This window comes from Ambystoma mexicanum, chromosome 5p (genome assembly GCF_040938575.1).
Source record: "Ambystoma mexicanum isolate Mex_15411 chromosome 5p, UKY_AmexF1_1, whole genome shotgun sequence".
NCBI classification, from domain to species: Eukaryota; Metazoa; Chordata; class Amphibia; order Caudata; family Ambystomatidae; genus Ambystoma; species Ambystoma mexicanum.
The window spans coordinates 1,202,611,356-1,202,627,094 of NC_090930.1; the positions used below are offsets into that span (position 1 = coordinate 1,202,611,356).

At 45.3% G+C, this 15,739-nt stretch overlaps 1 protein-coding gene across 1 annotated transcript in view; it reads left to right on the forward strand.

Moving 5' to 3' along the window:
- TNFRSF11A (TNF receptor superfamily member 11a) overlaps nucleotides 1-15,739 on the forward strand; it is a 281,431-nt gene that overhangs the window by 124,000 nt on the left and 141,692 nt on the right. Inside the window, exon 2 of the mRNA XM_069613673.1 lies at nucleotides 1,870-1,939. Coding sequence (XP_069469774.1) covers nucleotides 1,870-1,939 — 70 coding nt within the window. The remainder of the gene's footprint in view (nucleotides 1-1,869; nucleotides 1,940-15,739) is intronic.

A 15,739-nucleotide genomic window follows, 5' to 3' on the forward strand; every position in this document is an offset into this window, starting at 1 on the left:
GAACCAGTGGCACCCAATGTTGGGCCCCTTTTTCAATGGATTCTTGGAGGTTACTCCAGGGGATACGTGTTTCCCTGTGGGTGTGGCTGTCCACAATTCTGTATCGTAATGCTTGGCTAAACAATGTGGCCTGCTTTGTGTGCACTGGATGGAATCTGTCACGTGTCAAATAGCTGGCCTCGACTGTTTGTTTGTGGTATACTGTGGTCTGTAGCAGGCCATCTTTTATTGTTTGGCTGGTGTTGAGGAAATATACTTTTTTTTCCCGGGAGAGTGTGAGTGCCTGAGGCTGATGATTGCATGAAATTCATCAAATTTTCCGTGGAAGCTTATGCCGTCCTGTTCTCCAGTGGCACAAATTAGGAGCCTATTCTCAGTGTATTATTGATATTTTAGTGGTCCGCAGTCACAGGTGCGAAGGTACTCAATCTAAAGTTGTGCCATGAGTATATTTGCATACTGTGGCGCCATCCGAGTGCCAGGGTTCATCCCCATCATTTGGAAATAAGTGTCAGTACCAAATATGAAATAGTTGTGGGTTTGGTGACCAAGTGCATGAATACTGTGCACTTGGTCAGAACACGTGTTGTGATTGCTGTGAGCATTCTTGCACGCTTCTGCGTCACCAATGTGGGTAATGTTAGTTTAGACTATTCCACATCCATGGTTGCTAGTAATGTGCCCTTTAGGAGGGGGGCATTAGCATCCAGTCTGTTCAGTAGATAATTGGTGTCTGAATGTTTCTGGGGGACTCTCTTATACATGACTTCAAGATCTTCTCAACCCAGCCAGAAATGTTGCTAGATAGTGTGCCCGTTCCAGAGATGTTTGGGCATCCAGGGTGGTGTTCTTTGTGTACCTTGGGGAGCATATCAAATGCACATTTACAGGCCTAAAAATGTGTGCCACTTGTCATTGTCTAGTGATAATGAACTCTTGGCGATTGCAAAATGGTGTGCTGCGTCTATGTGGAGAACTGAGGGGCGAGTGACTTTTTAAACCTTGCTAGGAGCTTACAACTTGAAATCTTTACCCCTGAGCATTTACCTAGCAATTAAATTACACTTCTTTTCAATAAAGATACCAAAAGTTCTTTTATGATGAAACCTAGTTATACATAATACAGTTGATGTGCCTAAAGTAAAAAAGTGAATGTACGTCTGTAAAGGTGCTTTGAAAATAAATATTGTATATATTTAAGTTTTTACCAACATTTCTGCCCCTCCATGAAAAATAAGAAAAACAAGAAAACATTGTTTCCATAATTAACATTTCTACAAGCGTTCCATCCCCGGGCATTGCCCCCATGCAAAAGAGGAAGCGCCCACAGTTCATTGAATTGCCCCAGTAGCTGCAGCCGCGAATTCAGTATTTCATATGGGGCCTACTGGCCCGTTAGTAACGCAGAAGTGTGCCCCTGCGTGGCACGCAACACGCCCTGTAGTTTGCGTGAGAACCCCACATTTGGTAATGTGACCCCTGGTGTGCATTGTCCGGAGTTAAGAGCATGGCATCTTTGAGTAATGAAGTTTGACCTGCATGACTGCCTAGCGCGTCGGATTAATGCCTCGTGAAGGACCGCATTAAAAGTGTGAGTTATTGACTAAGCCCGGGCTCTTACTAAAACATTCATCGAGTGTTGCACTTTCGGATGTGTGCGGGAGGGCACCTCTTTGGCCGTGTGCTGGAAATGACTCACGATAAATGTTTGACTCTCAGCCAATGTTTGTTTGCCTGTTCGTACCCGCGGTGCAAAATGCTGGCTTGGAATCTCTGTTGTTATGGTCGGTTGAACCTTGAAGCGAAAGCCCCCATTTTGAAATCTCATGAGATTCTGTGTTTGTGTTGTTTCCCCAACCCTCGCTGCAGGTCACGCACACCTGTGATACAGCCACGCAGTACGAGCACCTTGGAGGCTGCTGCAGCAAATGCGAGCCAGGTAAATGCTTTCCATTGAATACACTCGCTAAGCCCTGCATGCCCATTTGATAAAGACTCATATTATCATGACTTTTGTTTGAATGCCCTTCGTCATGTTACTCTAGTCAAAATGTTTTACATACATATCACTCTTGCCAATTAACACATGAAAATCGTTATTGACCTCCTCTAAACCAATCAGAATGTTTGGAATGCAGTCAATAACTATTGGTACAGCAAGGTAATCAACAGAAAACGTGTCTGCATTAAAAAAAAACTGCAATGCAATTTCCGAGCAAGATTTCTTTCAATAGGGTATTCCGACCTAATTAACATACCAAGGTGTACTTGGCTCCTTTGGCCCACCTGATATCTACCTTCTCCTCTAACTTTCAGTGTTGTACGGGGGGCACTTAGCTCTCCTTCTCCTCTCGCACTTATTCCGGACTGTTGATCCGCGATTCAGAATTGGTGCACCTCCAACGATCTCTGCCTTAATGCCAGTAAGACTGAGATCCTTCTCGTTGGGACTCCTGCTCCCGCTTTCCCTCTCTTACTCTGGCCGCCCTCCTTCGGCCCTCTTCCTTTGCCTACCTGTGAGGCAAAAAACCTTGCTGTCATCTTTCGACTCCACTCTCTCTTTCTCTACTCACAGCTTGGCCGTCACCAAGAAGTCCCACTACCAGCTGTACCTCACCAAAGGGACTCTTCCCTTTCTCACCTTCCCCCAGAAGCTCACTGTCTCCAGAGCCCTGTTTCTCTCTATGCTGGACTGGAGTACGGGAAGCAGCTCAAAACATTCCGCTTCTCCTCTGCTGCAAATTTTTATTAAAAGGGAGAAACTGCATTCATGGAAAATGTAACATGGAAAATGTAACATCTAGAGGCACAGAAAAATGAACTTTAAAAGTGGCAATGGGGAGAAGGCAACCTGAATCAAGCATCAGCCAGAATTGAACTGTTGACACCTGTATTCTGCTCATGCCACCTCCCCCAAAATGAGATGTGAAAAGAGATCCCATGCTATCCCATGGTGATGAACTGGTGGGGAAAGAGCCATAAATATAACAACTGGCCTATAACTTAGTCACAGAGATGCAGAAATGGAAGCCCATCCTGAGCCGGCATTTTTATAGGTTGCATCTGTGTATGTTGGACCTAAGATCGTGAACTAATGGAGTTTCAGCAGATCTATGGTACCTAATCTGATCTGCCAGACCCTCATGAAGGCAGAAAGAGAAAATACATTAAAAAACAAAGGTTAATCTGAAAATCTAACAGATCTGGGAACTGTTCAATGGGGCAGGACAGGAGTCGTCAAACCCCACAAGAACTTCAAACTACAAGAGATGTTACCATGTACAGGCCCCCATCATGAATACTTTGCTGCTTTGCATTAACAGTATGGACAACAGATACCAGGCAGAAAAAATCAAAGATGCTAAGTGATATTTTGTATATTAAAAGAAAATGCAACTTGGGATTCACTATTTCGGCCATAATTCTTGAACAGAACCCCGTAGAAAGTTCATTTCTGTCTTCATTTCTGTCTTCAAATATTCAATGCGAATATATGATGTAGAATTGAGTTAAATGGGAAAATATATAACTCAGTGATTATTCGTGCTATTATGATGAACGTGGCATCGATTGATTCGCTCCAGAGAGAGAAATCTGGTGAGCAAATTAGTAAAATGGTAATATGTGTGGAATTCATTATATGAGAATGCTACAATATTTAATGCAAGAAATCCCTGAGATGACATCACATTAAATAGGTGGGAAACTCAGTGTAGCAGACATTCTCATTAGACTGCCTTCTTCATTAAAATGCCCAAATGACTGTGAAGGGAATATCTGCTGGGATGACACTTTTGGAACACTGTCCAACCACATGCATTGCCCAGTTACATTGTGGACAGTATACACACGTCAACATGTTGGGGTTACTGTTCGATATAAGATTCAACACATACTCAGAGGGAGACACTTACATATTCACTCACTTACTGACTGACTGATGGAGAGAAAGAAGAATCAATAACAACAGGAAGGAGCCATTGATGGACTATCATCAGTGGGTTTTTGGACCCATTGAGTATTACCAGGAGAGACTGTGAGGCCTAGTAGGAGTTAAAGCCCCAGGTCTTCTTCAGTGGAAGAGACAGCAGGCAGGTGGTGGAGGAAAGCTAATCCCATCTTGCTGACTGATGCCCATCTGTTCCTAGAGCGGAGAATTGCGCAAGTCCTTCAGTGGGCACCCACCTGTCTGTGATAAACCCAGAAGAAATCTATATGTGAGTATAATGTAAAGGGGAAACAATTCTGAAGGGAGTGATACTAGAAATGGAATTAGATATAATCCTGGCTCTGTTCTTTGTTAGTACTCAGGGGTGGGAATAAATGAATTGATTGTGAATCCCGAGAAGTTATACAGTGTATGTGCTTCTGGAAAAATATATATAATTGCTAGGTCCATGGTGTGTCTACAGTGCGATCCCTTCACTCTTTCTCTGTGCAAAGACGTCTAGCGTAGAAGAATTATCTGGACGTTAAATGGCCATCTCACTGTATCCACACCTGGACAAATAAAGTAATTAACGTCACTGCCTGGATAGGCCATGGAGCAGAATATTGTTATTAAAGCTAAGTTGTCCCAGATAGAAGGGAGAGATTGATTATTTGCTACCCATTGTCTCGCTGTTTAAAGTTTCTCATTTTCTTCTGATTTACACGATAATTAAATAGAAACATCAGGGAGGGGAATCTAGCCTACATATTCAAATCCCTCTGCATCATCTACAAGGCGGTCTGGGCCCGGGGACCACACTATGTTCAACTTTATCTTACTAAATACTCTCCCTCTAGACCACTACGCTCCTCTGGCTCCAACACTTTGTGTGTAAAGCGTTTTGCTAAACAGAGGGCATGTGGTTGTTCGCTTTCCTCAGCTGGCTCCCTCCTGTGGAACAGTCTCCCCCTAACTCTGCACCTTGAGCAGGATCTTCTTAAATTCCGGAAGCTCCTTAAGACTCTCCACTTGACGTCCTCCTTTCCTTTTCTTTTTCTCTCCCCTGCTAATCCCACAGTTGCTTTGATTGGTGTCCTGGGCCCTTATTCATCCTCGGGGCCCTGACTTCCCGCACCCAATCGGCCCAGCGTCCGTCTATCCTCTGTAGTTGCACTTACACCCTCCGCCCTAGAGGCTCGCACTGCACTTGCACTTACACCCTCCGCCCTGGAGGCTTGCACTGCACTTGCACTTACACCCGCTGCCCTGGAGGCTCACACGTATACCCCTCGCGGCTCCAGGCCTCGTAGCACTCAATATTCCTAGTACTTCATCTGTGACTCACCCATGAGCTCAAACTCCCTAGCACTTAACCCCCCTCCGTGCTCTTCCTTGCTGCACTTGCATGTTCTGAATACTCACAAGGCATAGTAGGTTGGTCCTTTTTTCCTTTCCCCCCACTGCTCTTAAATATTGTGTTTTTTTAATGTATTTTAATGTATTTCCCACTCCTTCTCTCTCCCTTGCCCTATTGGCGCTTTGAAACAGTATTTCCTTATTGTATAAGTGCCTAACAATCAAACAATAAATACATAAAATACATGTTGAACATACTTTCCTTTCTACAAGTCACCTACGTACATGAAGGTACAGTAAGCTGTTGCAATTGAGTCTAAAATGCTGTTGACATTTTTACATGTCTATTGAATAAGAGGGTGGTATTTTGAATAAAGGGGAAGTAGCGAGAATTGTATAGGCAAGGACATTTTAAACTAATTTGTTGCTTTTCACAAATGAAAGATTCCTCCTGGACTCTCATGCATTCAGTCCATGGTGCCTGCCTGCTCAGGGTGCATTAAATCATAGATACCTACGGTGATGGGTGTGTTACAAAAGTCTTGATAACGGTAGCATTGGAAACTGAAGTGAATAGTGTGCTGATTATTTCTTATCATTGGCCTTTCATGAAGAAACAATTTGTTTATTTTCATTCTGAATCAATTATTTCTATTTTGTTGATAGACCTTCTGAGCAGCCCTGTGTGTTTCTTGTTCCAAAAGAGGAGGAAAGCTGTACGGAATCAGTGTTATTAAATTGGGGGCCCCAGATTCATGAAAAGAAATTGAATAAATAAAGGAAAGTTGGGCACGTCTAGTTTGGGGTGGGTAAGAAGTTCCCCTGAATTAGATGTCACCCGATTAAACCATCCTAAACACTGCAGTGCTTGGTTCACTGCTCGAGTGTGACAGTGAACCCAGCTTCAAGCAGCATTCAGGATTCTGCAACAGATTCCTTCATGCGACTTTGTGTAGTTGTGCGCCTTTTAGCAGGGTAATGGGTAATGCTAATGGCCTAATCAACTTTATCGAAAGCTGCATACATTATTTGTCTTCTGTTTGACAGTATCTCAGCAGGACTCTGCCTCAAGGATTGTTAACCTGCTTTTTTGCACCCTCTATAATAGAACCGTTGTTCCTCCTAGGATTTCGTGTGGGCAAATTCCGTCCAAGGAATTGATGATGTGTGACCCTCTAGTGGCTAATTTAGCCTACCATTCCAATTTTCCCCAATTTCCCCGAGTCAGAAACGCAACTCAGAATAGCCTGCTTCTTCCTATTTTGCCTTTCACGTGCATCCTCTCTAAATACATCTACTATTGCCACAGCCCCAATCTTCAAATTCCTCAACTCTGGCGTCAGAAACTACTCTATGATTTTTAAACTCTACACATTCCAACAAGTAATGTGCTACAGTTTCAGCTTCTCCCCAATGCCCAAAACCTCCATTTTTGGTCTATTTTATGCAATTGTTGCTCGATCTCGTATGTCCTAATTGCAGTCTATTCAGCATTGTTTCTTGTATCCTGGGTAGCTTTTCTTGACTGTAGATCAGTAGTTGAAGTGTATGAAAAGAAGTAGTGGAACTATGTTCCCTGGTGGCCTGTGCATGCCCCCCACAAAGCCCATCGCCACGCCCCCTCCCACGTGCTATACACACCCCTAAAGAAATGCGCCTGCTGTGTAAGGGAAAATTCAGTGCTGGGCACTGAAGTGCATAAACCCATTCTGGGGTGGCTTCTTTTTAAAATAAAAGTATAGGAACAGTAAAACTTAATTTAAAAAAGTAGAGGCGCACCGCTCCTGCCCACTCCCGCCCACTTCGACCACTGGTGTAGGTAAGAATGCCTCCTGTGTAGTAGCACTCTTATGGCACTACGACAGCAGTAGACGACTAATTCCAGGCCTCAGAGCGCCACTGCTTGCTCACAGGGCAGCATTTCTACACAGGAGAGGAAGTTTGGGTAGCTGGACTAGGGGCGACTTCATGCAGCCGGTGCAGTGCTTCATTTGTAAACCAGTAAGTGCTAGTGCTACCAATTGGCCTTAGCAAGGCCGCCGTCGCCATGCATTATCCCGCTGAGTGGTTTGGAAGTGTTTGGGTGTTTTTTTGGTTCGGGAGCTCACTATTTCACACCATGTTATACCTATTAAATAATCATATTAAGGGTGTGAAACGTGAAACAAAACGGTGCATTAAAAAAGATCTTTGGCCTGATGAAGTCAACAAGACTGAAGACTAAGGAATGGCGGGCGACACTTCAGCGGGCACTTCCTTTAAAAACACAGGTCTTTGCTACTAGGGAAAACACGTGACTTTCTCAGAGAACATTTTGCGGTGATGTATTTTTCTCAATGTCTGGGTGTGGAATGTTTGTGGGCATGCCTTACTTATTCTGGTGTCTACGCAGCGGAGGGACGCGCGGCGGGACGGGCGGAGCGGCGATGTGAGTCGGTCTAGCAATCCAGCTTCCAGAAATGTGAGAAAATGGAGCCAAGTGTGCCATTTTACATTCTTTTTTTCTAACTTCGCTAAACTATGAGAGAATTGAGACGCACATGAAGTCGAGCTACTGCCGGGGTCTAATACTTTAAGATGTAGCCTGAAAGAATATTACTGCACAGCTGTAAAAGAAAGGGATGCACCCACCAGAGGCATTCTGCTTTGCATCAGAAGCATCTGCTTGGCAAGTTGGGTCTGAGGCAGCGCTGCGAGCAGCAGAAGAAGCATGGTAAACAACACTGCCAGAAGTGCAAGGGCTCAGACCCTGTCTCAGAATATGCCCTGGGGCTGAGCCCCTGACAACCCTGGCACACATTAAGCACTGGTGGCAATGACAAAAGTATGCTATTTTTAAAAATAAAAACTCATATTTTTTAAATAACTCTATTATGAGCAGGTATTGCATGATATTTACCTCATTAGGGCATGTGGAGTACATGGGAGTTATTTACCCCTTGCAGTACTATACATGTACCACACTAAATATCCCACTCAATACCACCGTGTAATTATTAAAACAGGTGGTGTTTAAAATACCACGTTTTACCTACACCAGTATACACACAATGATGCCCTTTGTTAGACCTTGAATGTGGGACTTTTTATTAAAAAAATAAAAGTTTCATCAGATCTATTTTTCACAAATTAGATAAAGCTTGGGAATGTGCTGGCATATTGCCACTCAGCAATAAGGTAATGGGAGAACGACATGACATGATAGGTTATTTATAACGCGCTTAATACCTTCTAAGTGTGGACCCGAGGATCGAACCTGGGTTGCTCCGTGTGGTCTTGCTTCCAAGGTGAGCACGTTGCCCCTGAGCTATCCTGAGATGGCATAGCCCCACAGAGGACCTTGTCCACTGAGCCTGGAACAGCGTGGCACACTATAAACATTTTGATATCCCAGAACCAGTCTCTGTGAGCACCTAAACCATATGTAAAAAGTTGACAAAAACTCCTACTAGAAATAGTACATTAACCAAAGGAAGATTTATCACCTATCAGGTGTGCTCCTCTACACCAATATTAACAATATAAACATTTGCACAGATAGTTAAGGCAGTTGCATTGAAATACGACTACAATGTTAGTGTGCCACATGGGCAGCGACCTTAAGATACCATTTTGTTAACTAGTCAAACATGAGATCTAGTAACCTGTGATTGATGCAGACTCGTGGTTGTACCACTGTCCCCTCCTCTCCTGCACCCATAAACTGCAACCCAAACTAATCCATGAAAATCAGGATTGCCAAGCTTCCTGCATCACCGCAATGAGCTGGTGCCCACCTGAGTCTGCTGTTGTGACCCTACGCCCTCACCTTCCACCTCCACTCACGTCTTCTGTACTCCCTGTTAGGGAGAATTCTCTGCAAGGCTAATTTCCCAAACCTAGTGAGTCCCCCAGCAGCTTTGCTGGATTTTTGGGGTTGATTTTTTTCTCTCCTGCTAAGAGTGAGATTCTTTTTGCTCCCACTCTTAGACATGATTTGAGATGTTCCTTTAACTTTCCATGTGTTTTATGGGCTATGGGGTCTTTTACTCCATAGGGTCTCATGTGTTTTTTTGATGTGGGTTACACAGCACCCTCCGTGCCGTAACCCAGGGGTGTCGTAGCGACCCCACAACATAGACTCCATACCCTGGGACTGACTACTGTCTCCCAGGGCATGTAAAGTCACCATTGGCTTTGCTAGTCCCAAATTATGAACAGAAACCAGTACAAACCATCATATTGTGGACGTACTGGTCGGGGCAATTCAATTGCCCCGGGGTCTGTTGTTCGAGGGGGCATGTCTCCGTCCCCCCTGATTGAGTTGTGGCTGGTGGCAGAGGATACTACTTTTTATATTCGACCGCAAATATATCTCTATGGGATTTTCCCATTGTTCAAGGGTACCAACTTTAATTATTTAATTCTTATAGCCTCGAACATACCGCCGGTTTATTTATTTAATATTAATTTGCCGGTTGGTATTTTTTGCCAGAACTTGATTCTAGAATGGCGTTTGTGTTCTCTTCTGTAACTCCAACCCAAGTCGAGCCCTTTGTTCCACTTTTTGGCGGGCTTCTCCACAGAAGCCTCCAAAAGTGGTGCCACTCTGTCTGGGTACCACAGGGGGTGTGGGAGGGGGTTTAGGCACCCTGGACTGAGTTACCTTGGTAACTCAAGTCACACTCTTGTGTGATTGGCCCAAGTGGTGAGCCGGCTGGCTCACCACTTAGCATGTTTGATTGACAGCTAGGCTGAGTGAATGGGGGTGTACCGCATAAAAGCAGGGCTTTGGAGACTGGAACTTCAGAAGTCGCCACAGGACCTAAGAATCCAAGAAGGGAGAAGCTGAGCCGGCCTGCAACGATGACACCACCGGTGGAGCCCTGCTGAACCGTCTCACCACTTTTCCCAACGACAGAGGAGATCTCCAGCCCGGAGAGTCTTCTTCCTTCGACTGGTGGGGATAACCAGTCTACCTTCTTTTCGCCTTCCTGGAGCATCTTGTGGCCGCCTTGTCTGTGCCAAGCACCCCGGCAACCGGGATACCATGTTTTCACCACTACTGCGAACCGAAAGGGTAGTACCTTTGTACCAGAGAACTCCGCGGCTGGTTTCTTCCCTGGCAGTGTAAAGACCTTCATCTTTCCTCAACGACGAGATCTTCTCTTCCTCTGGACGACGCTGCGACTTGCATCCGCTGCCAGGAACAACTGCCCCCGCTGGAGGATCCTCTCCATTTAAGGTACCGTGTTCCGCCTGGCTTCCCTTGCAACCGATTGAACGGGGTGTATTAAATCCTCGTCTCTGGAACCTGGGTTAGCCTGGGACACCTAAGCTAACTTTTCTGAACTGAACTAAACCTTTTTCGAACTACCTCCACAAACTTCGAAGACTCTGTGTAACTGTCTGATCTTGGGCATCTTCCGCCTGGCTCCCTTGAAAGTGGGCCTGGCACCTAAACTTCCTTGCTCACCAGTAGACTGTGCCTTCCTAACTTGCTGTGGTTCTTTAAAAAATGTTTAGTGTTTATGCTTCCATAATTCTGCTTTTCCCTCCCTTTTTATTTAACTTGTTGGAGTGCCATCGAACGTTAAGGTCTCACCTCTGTCTGGAAATAAGTGGTGTTAACTAAGACTTGTCCAACAAGTAATCAGGGATGTACATATGATAATAGTGATTGTGTTTTGAACTTATCTTACCAATTTAGTGCTAGTGTGTTTTAAAAGTGTGTTAAATAAATAATTATATACTTTTATACCCAAGCTCTGGTCAGTGTTTGCTTGTGCTACTGTATTTCTGTACCTATTTTGTATGCTCTGTATGCTGCCTAACTCTTCTTGAGAGAAGTCTGACTGCTCAGCCATAGCTACCAAGTGAATCTGTGTGGTACATACTGCTACCAAGTGGGTTTACTGCCAAACACCTGTAGTCTTAAATATTTTGCAGTGGTCCCTAAGGGAACTGCACAGGTTTCTGCCTAACACTGGTGGCAGCGGTGGGATTTGTATTGAGTATACATTTTAGTGTGCTTAAAGATACCTTAGTGCAACTAACCACAAAGCTTAGCACTAAAAGAAGTATTTTCTAAAACCTGTCAACTATGGAAAGTTATAGTCAAGAGTCCCTTGCTACAAAAACTGCTGATTGTTTAAGAGTTCTCTATAAGAATAAGAATCTCCTGACTAAAGGCAAGAAAATGGAGCTAATAGAAAGGTTGATAACAAACCAAAGTCTGGATGGTGGTTCAGAGGAACCTACAACGCCAGCAACTGTAGATAACAGCAATGATATTGATATGAATGTTAGTATTGATAACTTTGAGTCAGAAGCAGAAAAGGAAGTGAAAGATGTTAGAGTTGTCTCCCCTGGGCCTCTACCTGCCCTGCCAGATGTGCCTACTGGACCCTTACCAGGTCCCACACTTAGTCCTCAATATATGGAACTAGAAAAAATGAAGCTTGAATTAGAATTCAAAAGAATTAATGCTCAAACAGAACAACGGCACCAAGAACTAAGGCTCAGGGAAATGGAGCTCAACCATGTGCTAGAAATGAAAAAATTGCCTGTGGAAAGTGCTTCTCTCTCCGAATCCTCTAGGAGTTCCAGTCCCAAAAGACCCCGGATGCCTAAGGAGTTGGTGGGTATGTATGAACCTAAGTTGGATGTATTGGACTGGTTGAGTTTGTTTGAATATAATCATGGGCTCCAGAACATTACAGGAAATGAGTTACTTTCCTGGCTGTTCTCTATTCTCCCCCCTGTTGCAACTGATGTGGTAATGGAGTTGGGGGAGGAGGATAGGAAGGATTATGAATGTGTGAAACTAGCTTTGATAGCTAGATTTGGGAAGACCCCTTCCCAGTACCTTAAGAGGTTTAGGACCCTCAAAAAGAATGATGGTACCCCTTGGGCTACCTGGGTGAGTGAGTGTTTGAAGAACTTAGAAGGATGGATTAAAGGTTACAAGGTGAACACTTATGAGGGAATGAGAAATCTTGTAATGTTGGAGTCAATTTATGATGCCTGCTCTCCTGAGCTCAGACAGCACTTGGCTGATTCAAAGGAATTAGATCCTAGAAGACTAGCTAAGGCTGCTGACTTGTGGGTTGCCAACAGGGCTACTCACAAGGATTCAGGGGTAGCTCAGAAAAAGGATGAGGGAAAGCAGCCACCAAAAAGGAACCAAGAGATTTCTAATACCTCCCAAACCAAAGAGGGCACCAAACAACAAAATAACCAGGGTAAGTCCCAGGGTAAACCGCAACAGGCTAGTGTACCTGCTGGTCACAAACCAGAAGGAGGTCAGGCCAAGCCACCCTTTCAGAGAGCATTTGGAACATGCTATCTCTGTGGGGCCACTGACCACATCAAAGGAGATCCCAGGTGTAAGGGTAAAACTGCAGGGATCAGCACAGTCTCCTTAGCCTTCACTCCTGAGGAGGAAGTCCAAATGGCTAGTGCTCACTTTGAAGTCTTTGCTGAAGAACATTTGGGTCTTCAAGCAAGTGTAGCAGTAGAGTCCATGGGTCTGGTTAGTGATCAGAATAGGAGTGCGTACAACTCCATACCAAAACACTCAAAAGTTTATTATATGGACAGTGTTCTTGTCAATGGCCAGGATACTCCTGCCGCCAGGCGAGACTCTGGGGCCAGCAGAACAGTAGTGGATGAAAGCTTTTTCAGTCCTGAGGATGTTGCTAAGGCACCCAAAGGTCCCAATAAGATGTCTGGAGGCCCTGTCCAAATGGTTCCAATTCTACCAGCCCTCAATCAGTGTAATGACATGACAGTGTTGATTCCTGTCAGTGTTCAGACTGAGGTGCCTGGGAGAGTCCTGTTGGGGAATGATCTCAGAACTCTAGGAGTAGTATTCAGTCCCCCAGGCCTCCCAGTATGGAGACCCAGAACCAAACCAAATTGGCTAGAGAGGCCACCTTAAGGAACCACTCTAAGCCTGTGGGAACCTCTACTGAGAACCCCACTCCAAGCCCGGGTGTTGGTAAGTTGACCTCTGGCCCAGGCAAATTTCAGGCTAAAATGTTAGGGAAATGGGAACCCCAACCAAGCTCCATCATTGTTCCCCCAGTTTTAGAGTCTGTGACTCCCCCTGCTTCTGAGGAAGAGGTGGATAGACCTACTGGAACCCTAACTAGGCCTAAGAGAACTGGTAATTCTCAGTGCAGGTGGAAAACCAGAAAAGAAAAGTCTAAGGCCAAAAACCTTCAGACTGTTGGACCTTCCACAGAAGACTCCAACCCAATTCCTAGTCTTAAGGGGGAAACTCCTAAAGTAGGTAAAGGTAGATCTAGGAGGAAGGAGAAGCATGTACCTTGCTTATCTCCATCCCCTCCAACCACGAGGCCTAAAACCCAACCATCTCCCAACAGAGAGGTGGTGAGGACCTCTGGAGGCCTCTCTAGATCTAAGAGAATCCTTTATAAGGGCCCCTTGAAAAAGCCTAACACAGGTTCAGAAGTTGTACCAACTTCTGAGGGACTGGTCAACCAGATCCCCTATAACTTTAAAAAGACGGATGTTCCTCAAAGGGTTTGTAGGTCATATAGCTTACAAAGGAAAACCTTTGACTCTACCACTGAACATAAGTTAGGGTGTCACCACAAAAATGCTGATGGTCTCTCTAGGGCGTTTGTAACCGACTAGAGGTATGAGATTCATCCAGGAGTGGATTCAATCCTCCTGTCCCTTAGTCTGGGGGGGGGGGGCAAAGTGTTAGGGAGAATTCTCTGTAAGGCTAATTTCCCAAACCTAGTGAGTCCCCCAGCACCTTTGCTGGATTTTTGGGGTTTATTTTTTTCTCTCCTGCTAAGAGTGAGATTCTTTTTGCTCCCACTCTTAGACATGATTTGAGATGTTCATTTAACGTTCCATGTGTTTAATGGGCTATGGGGTCTTTTACTCCATAGGGTCTCATGTGTTTTTTTGATGTGGGTTACACAGCACCCTCCGTGCCGTAACCCAGGGGTGTCGTAGCGACCCCCCAACATAGACTCCATACCCTGGGACTGACTACTGTCTCCCAGGGCATGTAAAGTCACCATTGGCTTTGCTAGTCCCAAATTATGAACAGAAACCAGTACAAACCATCATATTGTGGACGTACTGGTGAGGGCAATTCGATTGCCCTGGGGTCTGTTGTTCGAGGGGGCACGTCTCCGCCCCCCTGATCGAGTTTTGGCTGGTGGCAGTGGATACTACTTTTTATATTCGACCGCGAATATATCTCTATGGGATTTTCCCATTGTTCGAGGCTACCAACTTTAATTATTTAATTCTTATAGCCTCGAACATACCGCTGGTTTATTTATTTAATATTAATTCGCCGGTTGGCATTTTTTGCCAGAACTCGATTCTAAAATGGCGTTTGTGTTCTCTTCTGTGACTCCAACCCAAGTCGAGCCCTTTGTTCCACTTTTTGCCGGGTTTCTCCACAGAAGCCTCCAAAAGTGGTGCCACTCTGTCTGGGTACCACGGGGAGTGTGGGAGGGGGTTTAGGCACCCTGGACTGAGTTACCTTGGTAACTCAGGTCGCACTCTTGTGTGATTGGCCCAAGCATATTTGATTGACAGCTAGGCTGAGTGAATGGGGGTGTGCTGCATAAAAGCAGGGCTTTGGGGACTGGAACTCCAGAAGTCGCCACAGGACCTAAGAATCCGAGGAGGGAGAAGCTGAGCCGGCCTGCAACGACGACATCACCGGTGGAGCCCTGCTGAACCGTCTCACCACTTTTCCCAACGACAGAGGAGATCTCCAGCCCGGAGAGTCTTTGTCCTTCGACTGGTGGGGATAACCAGTCTACCTTCTTTTCGCCTTCCTGGAGCATCTCGTGGCCGCCTTGCTTGTGCCAAGCACCCCGGCAACTGGGATACCATGTTTTCACCCCACCGCGAACCGAAAGGGTAGTACCTTTGTACTGGAGAACTCCGCGGCTGGTTTCTACCCTGGCAGTGCAACAACCTTCATATTTCCTCCACGACGAGATCTTCTCTTCCTCTGAACGACGCTGTGACTTGCACCCGCTGCCAGGAACAACTGCCCCTGCTGGAGGATCCTCTCCATTTAAGGTACCGTGTTCCGCCTGGCTTCCCTTGCAACCGATTGAACGGGATGTATTAAATCCTCGTCTCTGGAACCTGGGTTAGCCTGGGACACCTTAGCTAACTTTTCTGAACTGAACTAAACCTTTTTCGAACTACCTCCACAAACTTCGAAGACTCTGTGTAACTGTCTGATCTTGGGCATCTTCCGCCTGGCTCCCTTGAAAGTAGGCATGGCACCTAAACTTCCTTGCTCACCAGTAGACTGTGCCTTCCTAACTTGCTGTGGTTCTTTAAAAAGTGTTTAGTGTTTATGCTTCATAATTCTGCTTTTCCCTCCCTTTTTATTTAACTTGTTGGAGTGCCATCGAACGTTAAGCGCTCACCTCTGTCTGGAAATAAGTGGTGTTAACT